The sequence below is a fragment of the Ascaphus truei genome, chromosome 12, assembly GCF_040206685.1.
Source record: "Ascaphus truei isolate aAscTru1 chromosome 12, aAscTru1.hap1, whole genome shotgun sequence".
Lineage (NCBI taxonomy): Eukaryota > Metazoa > Chordata > Amphibia > Anura > Ascaphidae > Ascaphus > Ascaphus truei.
Window position 1 is genome coordinate 3,470,359 of NC_134494.1, and position 13,732 is coordinate 3,484,090.

At 52.8% G+C, this 13,732-nt stretch overlaps 1 protein-coding gene across 1 annotated transcript in view; it reads left to right on the forward strand.

Annotated features, from left to right (window-relative positions):
* The window catches only part of LOC142464294 (uncharacterized), a 566,786-nt gene that overhangs the window by 82,677 nt on the left and 470,377 nt on the right, over positions 1-13,732 (forward strand). Inside the window, exon 7 of the mRNA XM_075567766.1 lies at positions 3,687-5,220. Coding sequence (XP_075423881.1) covers positions 4,033-5,220 — 1,188 coding nt within the window. The 5' untranslated portion in view covers positions 3,687-4,032. The remainder of the gene's footprint in view (positions 1-3,686; positions 5,221-13,732) is intronic.

The window sequence follows — 13,732 nt, forward strand, 5'->3', positions numbered from 1 at the left end:
TAAATGACAATTAATTTTACTTCTTGGTTTTGTCCAGTTATATGATCCTATTATAAAGGTGTAATTGCCTGGTCTCCCGTGACACCCACCCCTGGGGCTACTACCCCCTTCATCCACCCCCTCTGCCCCCAATAAACAAGCTTTTTAAATTGAACCCCTTCATTGCCTTAGCGGCTAGCTGCTAAGTTAATGAAGCTGTTTTAATAACAATTTTAAAAGTAGTGTATGTGAGCAGGAGGTCTCCGGAGCAGAACCGCGTTGATTTCAGGTCCGGGGACCTCCTGCTTCCCGAGATACAGGCCCTGGTATGGGCATTTTGCAATCACATGTCTTCAGAGTCTTTCTGAATACCGTGATTACTACACTGTAAAAACTGGTGGCGTAACATTCCAAGCGAGACATTTTATGAAGGCTTCTAGCATAGGCCCCAAAGTCCGTAATACATCACCACCAGTAGTGATGCATTGGGGTAGACGTGAAACACAAAAAGTCCCTTTGGAGTATGAAAAAGTCCCCACACCCAGGCTCCCACTCTGGCCCATGTTTTGACAAACGTCTTCTACTGGGAGTGGTGGCAATAATTAGAGCAGCAGACTATTTTATAGGGCAAATAGTGTAAATGTCACGCCAAAGCAGAGGCTTACGGGCTTAGTGGAATCAGCTGGTACGATCTCTCTGGTGCAATTTGCGAGAGAGCACTTTCAAATCTCCCGCTTGATTAGGCTCCCAGCCTCGTTTTCAGGTGTCTCCGGCACAGCCTTGGAGCACACCGCTTAGTTCATCTCCACGGCAGGATCAGACTGAGCTCTGGAAGTGAGATCGGCAGCTCTTTACATAGACCTCGGACTCCATCTGAAACTATGGAGGAGGGCTGCCAACCAATCAGAGCAGAGGTGCCACTGGGACATGAGTCAGTTGGGGCTTATACCCAGACCTCAGGTTCCAGTTTCAGCCAGATAGCTCCTGTGGAGATGGATGACTCAGTCTGGGCTTGACAATGGCCCTGCCCTCAGCCACAGTTCCAGTAATAGCCATTTCTCTGTGCATGCGTGTTACACAAAGGGTTTCTCAGCCCCGCATGTCCAGAGACCTATGCTTTAAAACACATTTTTACACTTAAAACATTATTACAATAGGAATAAAGAATCACAGTTCACTTGAATGCAACGGGCTACTGGGCATATAACAGGGTAGCTCACGGGTCTGGTGGACAAAGGGGAAGGAGGGGCAGGGACCAGGCTTAACCTACTGGTCCCTGGTTTCCTTTCCGTCCCACTAATTATGACCACGGTCTCAATGACGCTGGCCCCCTTACATCTCCGCCCTCATTTCCAAATACATACCTAAATGCCCCCTATGTTCTGCCCATGATATCTGCCATTCCTCCTACCTTATTACCTCCTCTCACTCCTGCCTGAAAAACGTTTCCCGTCCTGCCCCTCTCGGGAATTCTCTACAACGCACCATCAGACTCTCACCCAGCTTCATGTGTTTAAAAACTCCCCGAGATCACACCTTTTCAATTAAGCCTACGTGCCATACCTGTAACCTCCAACCCCATTGGTACGAGCTGTGTGACTGCAATAATCTTCACCCTATGTAATACCCCCCCCCCCCCAACCTTAATGGGTTCAGCTGTGAGGCTGGGATATATTCCAAAGATACACATATAAACACATCGCTCACCTAAGACAAAACATAATGTAACTGGTGCAAAGGGAAAACAAAGCATATAGAAAACATGAATAAGTGACCACAAGGGGTCACCGAAGCCCCTTTTAAAATGCACTCTAGATACAGATGAATTACTATTAACTATAAGTAGCAGTGAAGTGCCTGCTACCACAAAACCCTAATGGGAACCAACCACAGAAAAATCCCACTGGACCACTATAAACATAACTGAAAACAAAAAACTTTTATTAACTGTAAAAAACGCAGAAAAGTGTGCCAAAAATATATACACAGTGTAGTTTAAAAGTCCCCAATGATGAGACGGAGAGGTAGTGGAGAGGAATGCTGGTAGCTTGCCACTATGACAATGTGGTGTCATTGGTACAAAAACCTCCAGAATAAAACCTCATGTGATCATTAGTTGCAACCACATTCATGGATAATTATCCACATTACTGCACGCAAGACAGGAGAGCACACAGACTGAATAGTATAATATATGCCATGCTGCAGAAGGTGCAGACAGTGGAAATATCACACACGTGGTAAAAATACCTAGAAAGGGAGCCCCCACTACACACAGTAATTTGGCAAATGCATGATTGTATAAATAATCACAGTTGGAAGTAGGAGACTATGGTAAAAGGTCTCTATGCTGGGGAACCTGATCCTATCATTAGCTAAATGAAACTCCTGCCAATTATCATAAATGGTGAGCAAGGTACATAAATGATATACAAACTATCTACAGTAGCTGGTACTGATATGGCACATATACTGACACCTAATCAGCAAATATCATAGTATAGTGCCGGTAATGGTGTGATTACAGCAGCCAAACTGTATAGGGCACATAGGAGTCTGTGTGTCGTTGTATATTGGAGCATACGACCTGACCGCATAGAGGGGCTGTATACTGATGGCATGAACTCCTGTCTGCTGACCCTCTGTCTCAACATATTCTGACCATCAGTGGACTGACGTCACTACAACCCGACTACCGTTTTGCGTGTTTTCTATATGGGATATATTCCAACCTGAGACACACTATCCTACAATGAGCAGCCACTTTACCTTCTTGTTTCAACATTGTACCTCATTGCCTCTAGATTGTAAACTCTCACGAGCAGGGCCCTCATTACCTCTTTGTATCTGTTTGTGCATGTTTGTCCTTGTTTGTAACTGATTATGTAATATACATAACTTCATGTACCCCATTGTACCGCGCTTCAGAGTATGTTGGCGCTTTACAAATAAATGATAATAATAATTATTCCCATGCTATGGCTATGACACATGTAATAGCAGTAATCATAAAGGGATTTCTTACCCTAGGAGAATGGTGGGAATAATCTTTGCTGCAGCAAAAGCTGGGGAAGGATATGTTTTCTTACATTTTGCACCATTACTTAGGGCACTTTTTGTTAACCAGTTTCAGTTGCAGTGTAGCACAAATCAGGGAAAAGTATGTGATATTACGGCAGGAACATCTGTTTCTAATTTATTTAATCAGCCCAGTTAGTCTAGTGCAAACTGTATATTTACCCCTTTGTAGACATTAGTGGTCAGATAGTCATGAGATGCCAGTGGCTAGTTGCCCCCTTGAGCCACTAAAGGGTTAATATTTCAAAAAGGACAATAAGAGTTATTTGATGAGAAAAAGTTCTTATCTACTATTGTATGTGCTCACTTTGTAATACGTCATACCTACAGAACAGAATAATATATGAAGAACATTGATACAGGGAGTAATGTGATTTCCATTACAGGAGTGAGGAGGAAATATTTATTTAAACTTATGAGACATCATTGTAAAATGATTCATTGGGGTGTGTCTGTGCCTTCCTCTGGGTGATGTAAATATAACTATTATAACAATGTAACTTTAATTATATTCAGTATCTTGCACAATTAGACCTTTATAAAGTTTGAACTCAATGAACATGTGTATTTTTCATCCAAATGTATTTTGTTGCATTGCAGTGTTACATTAATAAATTTTCTCATCATAGATGTATCTTCAGCACATGACTGATCTGTGAACAAGAAGCAATGTAAGAAATGTTCCAAACATCATAAATTACATGAGGTGTTAATGGAAATATGTTTTAAGGACTTCAACATTGCATAAGTCTGTATGAGAACTGGAACAAGATTACAAGAAACTCGGCAGAGCATTCCTAAACATCAACAGCATTTGATTAAACTTACAGACACCACAATACCAGACAAGACAAGGAGAAGGGTGAAACAGCAGAGACATGAATAGCATATTTTCCACTGTAGGTTATACCCTATAACTGCTCTGAGTGTGAAAAAAGCTTCAGTGATAAATCATATCTATTAACACACCAAATAATGCACACAGGTGAGATACCCTATAACTGCTCTGAATGTGACAAAAGCTTCCATTTGAAATCAAGTCTTGTTAGACATCAAAGAATCCATACAGGGGAGACACTCTGTAACTGCTCTGAATGTGACAAAAGCTTCAATGATAAATCATATCTATTAACACACCAAAGAATGCACACAGGTGAGACACCCTATAACTGCTCTGAATGTGACAAAAGCTTCCATTTGAAATCAAGTCTTGTTAGACATCAAAGAATCCATACAGGAGAGACACTCTATAACTGCTCTGAATGTGACAAAAGCTTCAGTGATAAATCATATCTATTAACACACCAAAAAATGCACACAGGTGAGACACCCTATAACTGCTCTGAATGTGAGAAAAGCTTCCATCGGAAATCAAGTCTTGCTAAACATCAAAGAATCCATACTGGGGAGACACCTTATAACTGCTCTGAATGTGACAAAAGCTTCATTGATAAATCATATCTATTAACACATCAAAGAATACACACAGGTGAGACACCCTATAACTGCTCTGAATGTGAGAAAAGCTTCAGTTTGAAATCAAATCTGGTTAGACATGAAAGAATCCATACAGGGGAGGCACCTTATAACTGCTCTGAATGTGAGAAAGGCTTCAGTGATAAATCACATCTTGTTAAACACCATAGAATGCACACAGGTGAAACACCCTATAACTGCTCTGAATGTAGGAAAAGCTTCAGTGATAAATCACATCTTGTTAAACACCAAAGAATCCACACAGGGGTGAAACCCTATAACTGCTCTGAATGTGGGAAAAGCTTCAAACAGAACTGCGAACTTCTTATACACCAAAGAATCCACACAGGGGTGAGACCCTATGACTGCCCTGAATGTGGAAAAAGCTTCAGATATCTATCAAGTCTTGTTACACATAAAATTATCCACACAGGGGTGAAGCCTTATAACTGCTCTGAATGTGGGAAAAGTTTCAGTCATAAATCAAATCTTGTTATGCACCAAAGAATCCACACAGGAGCGAGACCCTATAACTGCTCTGAATGTGTGAAAAGCTTCAATGATAAATCAAGTCTTGTTAGACACCAAAGAATCCACACAGGGGTGAGAGCCTATAACTGCTACAAATGTGAGAAAAGCTTCAATGATCACTCAAATCTTGTTAGACACCAAAGAATCCACACAGGAGTAAGAGCCTATAACTGCTCTGAATGTGAGAAAAGCTTCCGTGAGAAATCAGATCTTTTCAGACACAAGAAAATTCACTTAGTGAAGTCTCCCTCTAACTATTAATGTGAAAATATACAAAATACCGTTTAAAAAAACACACAAAATGGAGACGCATGCGCAGAGGCAGACTGAATGGCTGACTAGTGCCTAAGCTCCGCTCAACCCCGGCATTAAAATAAGCTTTTACATGAAATAAATACTTAGGCCAAAAAGGATTAACAGCAGAGAACTTTGGAATAAACTCTGCTTCAAATGGAACTAAAATCAAGATGAACCTGCTCCCCTGTATTGTATATTTATTTCAAACCCTTCCAGTGCAGGTTGTAATAAAAGATATTCTCTCCCTTCAATCTTTGATCACTAAATTCATCTGGAACTACAAGAAACCAAGAATTAGGGGAAGGATTCTTAAAAGACCGACATTGGCCGGAAGGTTAGCTGTACCTTGCTTGTTATCATATTACAAAGCAACCCAACTTAGCCAAATTATTCAATAACACACTGACCCTGATCTTAAACTATGGGTAGCATTAGAAAAAGAAGCCTATTTACTACTAGGTCTAAATACTTTAATCTGGCTCTCAAACTTGTTGACAAATTCACTCAGAGATCCGCTGTCCTCAATGACCAACTCGTTAAAAATATGGGAGGCAACTAGATTTAAATGCTTCTTGACTACTAGGAAATCACGAATGCCCCCCCTACGAAATAATCCGAATTTTGTTCCTGGTCTGAACAGTAAAGAGTTTACTAATTGGCAACAGAAAGGGCTCTTTAGGCTCAGGGACATAGAGTCGAATACAAATATCAAGACATTTAAACAAATTAGGATGGGAAAAGATATTCCCCACAATTATATTTTTAGGTAGCTCCAGCTTAGAGCATTCTTTAATAAACATCTGCCCTTCTCCCCGCTGACACATTTTGAAATATTATGCATTTCAGAGACATACCAAGGGGCTTACCTCACAAATGTACAAAAAAGTTACATGTGTAGGTACAGAATTTAATAAGAAATTGAAGTACATGGCCCAGCGGGAGTCAGATTTGGGTGAAGTGCTAGAGGAGGAGGACTGGGGTGAAATATTTGTGTCTGCCGCCAAGGGCTTGATTTGTACCACTTTAAAGGAGAACACATATAAAGTTTTGATGAGATGGTACCTCACCCCTGTTAAGCTTTCCAAATGTATTCCTGCCTATTTTCCAATGTGTCCAAAACATTGCAGAGAACAGGCTGATTTGTTACATATGCTGTGGTCCTGTCTTCAAGTTGCATCCCTCCTGAAGGGAAATTAAAAATTGTCAACAGAGGATTTTGGGCCTCGATATACCTATGGATCTCTGGCTATTCCTTCTAAATAGATCAATGCAAGGTTTGTCCAGGTCTGAAAGTAAACTAGTTGCTCACTTCGCAACTGCAACAAGATGCGAGATCGCAGCATTATGGCAAAAAAAGAATACTCCACATATATCTAAAATTCGAAATAGAATTTGGTTTGTGTGTCAAATGGAGAAGTTAATGAGCATGGTCAATGATATTGGCACTAAATTCCAGAAAGTTTGGCAGCCATGGTTAGCTCAATCGGATATTCCAGGGGTGAGTATGACCACAATTTGGCTATGATAGTTATATATGTGTTCTCCTCTGATGTGAAGTTCGAGGCTAACTATTTGATGGCTCTTTTTGATGATCCCCATGGTAAAGATGGGACCTAGACTGTGCGGAGGTAATAAAAGTTGGACCAAACGAGTGTAAGGAAGTAACTATGCCCAACCCCCTTCCCTTGATGTGTCTTCCCTGATATTATTTTATACCCAAAATGTGATGCATTGATGTATTTGTACAGTATACTGATCTATATATATAAAACTGAAATGTTTGTCTGTGGTCTTGTCTGTGGTGTTGTGCGTTTTGAGATTGGTTGTCTCGTCCGCCCATGGCTCTCTCTCTCATTGGCCGCCGGGGTAGGGTGGGGTGACGTCCGGCCAGGGCTACCCAGCCCGTGAGACTCATACCACCCTCACATCGTGTGCGCCTCTCTAACAGTGCCTACTACACGCTGTGCACCGCCGCCCATACCACCCTCACACCACGTGCGCCTCTCCAAGAGTGCCTACCACATGCTGTGCACCGCCGCTCATACCACCCTCACACTGCGTGCGCCTCTCCAAGAGTGCCTACCACACGCCGTGCACCAGCCGCCACCTCCCCTACCTTTCCGCCCCCCTGCCTTTCCGCCCCCCCCTGCCTGTCCACCCCAGCCCCCCCTGCCTTTTTGCCACCGCTTTTCCGCCCCCTGCCTTTCCGCCCCTGCCCCCCTTGCCTTTCCTTCCCCGCCCCCCTTGCCGTTCCTCCCCCGTCCCCTTTGCCTTTCCTTCCCCGCCCCCCTTGCCTTTCCTTCCCCGCACCCCTTGCCTTTCTGCCCACGTCCCCCTGCCTTTCTGCCCCAGCCCCCCTGCTTTTCCACCCCCGCCCCCCTGCTTTTCTGCCCCCGGCCCCCCTGCCTTTCCTCCCCCACCCCCCCCCTTCCTTTCCGCCCCCTGTCTTTCTGCCCCCGCCTTTCCGCCCCCTGCCTTTCCACCCCCCCGTCTTTCTGCCCCCACCCCGCCGGCCTTACCGCCCACCCTGCTTTTCTGCCCCCACCCCCTGCCTTTCCGCCCCCGTCCCCCTGCCTTTCTGCCCCAGCCCCCTGCCTTTCCACCCACCCTGCCTTTCCACCACCGCCCCCTGCCTTTCTGGCCCGCTCCACTTGCCTTTCCGCCACTCCTGCCTTTCCACCCCTGCCCCCCTTTCCTTTCCACCCCTGCATTTTCGCCCCCTGCCTTCTCCCCACCCTGCCTTTCCCCTCCTGACTTTCCGCCGCCCCCCGCCTTTCAGCAACCCCCGCCTTTCAGCACCCAGCGCCTTTTCGCCCACCCACCTTTCCGCTCCCCTGACTTTCCGCCCCCCCTGCCCCTGACTTTCCGCCCCCCCTGCCCCTGACTTTCTGCCCCCCCTGCCCCTGAGTTTCCGCCCCCCCGCCCCTGACTTTCCGCCCCCGACTTTTCGCACCCCCCGCCCCTGAATTTCCGCCCTCTCGACCCTGAATTTCTGCTCCCCCCGACCCTGCTTTTCCCCCCTCCCCGACCCTGCCTTTCCGCCCCCCCCGACCCTGCCTTTCCGCCCCCCCCAACCCTGCCTTTCCGCCCCCCGACCCTACCTTTCCGCCCCCACCCTGACCATGCCTTTCTGCCCCCCCGACCCTGCCTTTCTGCCCTTTCCCTCTCACGCCTTTCCACCCCTCCCCTCATCCCCACCTTTCCGCCCCCCCCCCGGTCCTTGTCTTTCTGCCCCCCCTCCGTCTTTGCCTTTCCGCCCCCCCGTCCCCGCCTTTCCGCCCCCCATCCCCGCCTTTCCGCCCCCGTCCCCGCCTTTCCCCCCCGTACCTGCCTTCCCACACCCACATCCCCGCATTTCCGCCCCCCCGTCCTTGCCTTTCCGCCCCCCTTCCGTCCTTGCCTTTCCGCCCCCCCTCTGTCCTTGCCTTTCCGCCCCCCCTCCGTCCTTGCCTTTCCGCCCCCCCATCACCACCTTTCCGCCCCCGTCCCCGCCTTTCCGCCTCCCGTCCCTCCTTTCCGCCCCCCCGCCTTTCTGCCCCCCTGCCTTTCCCCCCCGTCTTTCGCCCCCCCCCGTACTCGCCTTTCCGCCCCCCCATCCCCGCATTTCTGCCCTCCCGTCCCTGCCTTTCACCCTCCCACCCCTGCCTTTCACCCTCCCGCCCCCGCCTTTCACCCTCCCGCCCCTGCCTTTCACCCTCCCGCCCCTGCTTTTCCGGTCCACCCCCCTTGCCTTTCCGCCCCCCCGACCCTGCCTTTCCACCCCCCCGACCCTGCCTTTCCACCACCCCCCCCGATCTTGCCTTTCCGGCCCCCTTGACCCTCCTTTTCTGCCCCCCCGACCCTACCTTTCTGCCCCCCGACCCTGCCTTTCTGCCCCCCCCGACCATGCCTTTCCGCCCCCCTGACTGCCTTTCCGCTCCCCCCCCCCGACCCTGCCTTTTCGCCCCCCGACCCTGCCTTTCCGCCCCCCCCGACCCTGCCTTTCCGCCCCCCCCGACCCTGCCTTTCCGCCCCCCCCTGACCCCGCCTTTCACCCTCCCACCCCTGCCTTTCACCCTCCCACCCCTGCTTTTCCGGTCCACCCCCCTTGCCTATCCGCCCCCCCGACCCTGCCTTTCCACCCCCCGACCCTGCCTTTCCACCCCCCCCCCCGACCCTGCCTTTTCGCCCCCCGACCCTGCCTTTCCGCCCCCCCCCGACCCTGCCTTTCCGCCCCCCCCTGACCCTGCCTTTCACCCTCCCACCCCTGCCTTTCACCCTCCCACCCCTGCTTTTCCGGTCCACCCCCCTTGCCTTTCCGCCCCCCGACCCTGCCTTTCCGCCCCCCCGACCCTGCCTTTCCACCCCCCCCCCCCGACCCTGCCTTTTCGCCCCCCGACCCTGCCTTTCCGCCCCCCCCCCGACCCTGCCTTTCCGCCCCCCCCGACCCTGCCTTTCCGCCCCCCCCTGACCCTGCCTTTCCGCCCTCCCCGATCCTGCCTTTCTGCCCCCCCGACCCTGCCTTTCCGCCCCGCCTTTCGTCCCCCCCATCCCCGCATTTCTGCCCCCCCGTCCCTGCCTTTCACCCTCCTGCCCCTGCCTTTCACCCTCCCGTCCCCGCCTTTCACCCTCCCGCCCCTGCCTTTCACCCTCCCGCCCCTGCTTTTCCAGTCCACCCCCCTTGCCTTTCCACCCCTGCCCCCCCTGCCTTTCCACCCCTCTGACTCTGCTTCTCCGCTCCCCCCGACCCTGCCTTTCCACCCTCCCCGACCATGCCTTTCTGCCCCCCTGACCCTGCCTTTCCGCCCCCCGACCGTGCCTTTCCGCCCCCCACGACCCTGCCTTTCCGCCCTCCCCGACCCTGCCTTTCCGCCCCCCTCGACCCGGCCTTTCCGCTCCCCCGACCCTGCCTTTTCGCCCCCCGACCCTGCCTTTCCACGCCCCCCGGCCCTGCCTTTCCGCCCCCCGACTCTGCCTTTCCGCCCCCCCGACCCTGCCTTTTCGCCCCCCGACCCTGTCTTTTCGCCCCCCGACCCTGCCTTTCCGCCCCCCCGACCCTGCCTTTCCGCCCCCCGACTCTGCCTTTCTGCCCCCCCGACCCTGCCTTTCCGCCCCCCGACCCTGCCTTTCCGCCCCCCCGACCCTGCCTTTTTGCCCCCCCCCTGACCCTGTCTTTCCGCCCCCCCCCGACCCTGCCTTTCTGCCCCCCTCGACCCTGCCTTTCCGCCACCCCCCCGACCCTGCCTTTCTGCCCCCCCCGACCCTGCCTTTCTGCCCCCCCCGACCTTGCCTTTCTGCCCCCCCCGACCCTGCCTTTCTGCCCCCCCCCCCCCGATCCTGCCTTTCCGCTCCCCTGACCCTGCCTTTCCGCCCCCCCGACCCTGCCTTTCCACCCCCCGACCCTCCCTTTCCGCCCTTCCGACCCTCCCTTTCCGCCCCCCGACCCTCCATTTCCGCCCCCCCGACCCTGCCTTTCCGCCCCCCCGACCCTGCCTTTCCGCCCCCCCCGACCCTGCCTTTCCGCCCCCCCGACCCTGCCTTTCCGCCCCCCCAACCCTGCTTTCCGCCCCCTCCGATCCTGCCTTTCCTCCCCCCGCGACCCTGCCTTTCCACCCCCCCCGACCCTGCCTTTCCATCGTCCCCCACGACCCTGCCTTTCCGCCCTCCCCGACCCTGCCTTTCCGCCCCCCTCGACCCTGCCTTTCCGCCCCCCCGACCCTGCCTTTTCGCCCCCCGACCCTGCCTTTCCACGCCCCCCGGCCCTGCCTTTCCGCCCCCCGCGACCCTGCCTTTCCGCCCCCCCGACTCTGCCTTTCCGCCCCCCCGACCCTGCCTTTTCGCCCCCCGACCCTGCCTTTTCGCCCCCGACCCTGCCTTTCCGCCCCCCCGACCCTGCCTTTCCGCCCCCCCGACCCTGCCTTTCCGCCCCCCCGACCCTGCCTTTCCGCCCCCCGACCCTGCCTTTCCGCCCCCCCGACCCTGCCTTTCCGCCCCCCGACCCTGCCTTTCCGCCCCCCCGACCCTGCCTTTTTGCCCCCCCCCCCTGACCCTGCCTTTCCACCCCCCCCGACCCTGCCTTTCTGCCCCCCTCGACCCTGCCTTTCCGCCACCCCCCCGACCCTGCCTTTCTGCCCCCCCCCGACCCTGCCTTTCCGCCCCCCCCCGACCCTGCCTTTCCGCCCCCCCCGACCCTGCCTTTCCGCCCCCTCAATCCTGCCTTTCCGCCCCCTCCGACCCTGCCTTTCCTCCCCCCGCGACCCTGCCTTTCCTCTCCCCGCGACCCTCCCATTCCGCCCCCCCCGACCCTGCCTTTCCGCCCCCCCGACCCTGCTTTTCCGCTCCCCCGACCCTGCTTTTCCACCCCCCCGACCCTGCCTTTCTGCCCCCCCCCCCCCGACCCTGCCTTTCCGCCCCCCCGACCCTGCCTTTCCGCCCCCCCAACCCTGCCTTTCCTCCCCCCCGACCCTGCCTTTCCGCCCCCACTGACCCTGCCTTTCCGCCCCCCCTGACCCTGCCTTTCCGCCCTCCCCGACCCTGCCTTTCTGCCTTTCCGTCCCCCCGACCCTGCCTTTCCGCCCCCCCGACCTTGCCTTCCACCCGCCCGCCACCTGCCCTCCCGCCCCTGCCTTTCACCCACCCTCCCGCCCCTGCCTTTCCGTCTCCGCTTTTCCCCCCCCCATCCCCGCATTTCCGCCCCTCCATCCCCGCCTTTCCGCCCCCCAACCCCTGCCTTTCACCCACCTGCCACCCTCCCACCCTTCCTTTTGCCCAAGCCCTGCCTTGCCCCCCCGCCCCTGCCTTTCAATGCCTTTCTCCCACCCGACGCCCAGACTCCCGGCCCTGCCTTTCACCCACCCCTGCCTTTCACCCTCCCGCCCCCGCCGCCCCTGCCTTTAACCCGCCCTCCCGCCCCTGCCTTTCACCCACACGCCGCCCGCCCAACCTGCCTTTCACCCGCCGCCTGCCCTCCTGCCTCTGCCTTTCACCTGCCCGCACTCCTGCCGCCCTCCCGCCTCTGCCTTTCACCTGTCCGCACTCCCGCCGCCTCCTGCCTCTGCCTTTCACCCACCTGCCGCCTCACACCTTTACGCCCCACAGCCGCCACCCGTACTCAGACTCCTGCCGCCCTCGACACACACCCACCGTCTCTCACCCACCCGACACACTCGACACACACCTGCCGCCCTACGCACCGACATCACTGACCAGCCGCCACCCGCACTCACCAGACACTCGCCGCCTCACACCCTAGCGGGACCCCCACCCACAGCCAGCACTCACTACCCACCCGTCACCCATACTGAACACCCACACGCCGCCTCACACCCTAGCGGGACACACGACTCACATTTTTACATCACTTATGTCACCATAATATACATTGTACTGTGGTGTGTTTACAATTAACCATTTTTAAACAACATCGTATTACATTTTCTTCCATGTTTCTTATCAACATTATTATTCAACCTTTCCACCAAATAGTCAATCTATTGTTCCCTTATTTATAAATAATACTACCTATTACGGATGTACATCCCGGGCAATGCCAGGTATATCAGCTAGTTTCCAATACAATTTTAAGTTACCAAAAAAATACAATTTTTTTGTTTAATGGAAATGACAATTGCCAAAGCTTGCCCTGATATGCAGTTCTTTGCAGCAACACTACGATTGAAATACATGTAAATGGTGGTATACATGATAGTGCAAATCATAGATCAAAGGACAGAGTGTATATATATATATATATTGTGACAAACGCCCCTCTTTTGTAGTGCTGACGTCTGTCTGGGTTCTTCCCGACACAGTCTTCTAGGGTTAATTATACAACAAACAGGATCATGCAAAGTATTATGCTGCTTAACTCAGGCTTCTGCCTGCTTTATTTTCATCCAAGTAAGGTACTGCAGCTTTAACATGTGAAGGTTAGAGGTACTCAGATACTTTCATTCAGCAGTTCACATATTTCAGTGTTACCATATTTCCCACACTGTTATTTCAAGAAATAAAACCAAAATCATATAAGCAAAATCCTATCCCTTTCAGGGATCTAACTACACATCAGAATCAGTCTCTCTAACAGCTGCTGGCCAACTAAACTGGTTCCCCAGCTTAAAACAATGCTCTCTCATTTAGGGTCACAAGATACAGTACAGTCTTTTAGCAACAGCAGTAACCATTTGTTTTGTCTTATCTGTTCGTGGAGTCCAGGCAAATCCTCTGGTACTGTGATACGTGGAGGGGCCGTCAACCCCGATACTGGATGCAGGGGAGCACCGACACCCCAGCCCCCAGGCTCCAAGGAGAGAGAGTGAAATGCAAAACCTCTCTGCTCTAAGTACCTGTGCATGTGATTAGAAGAGCAGGTGAGGGAGAACTAGAGCCATTG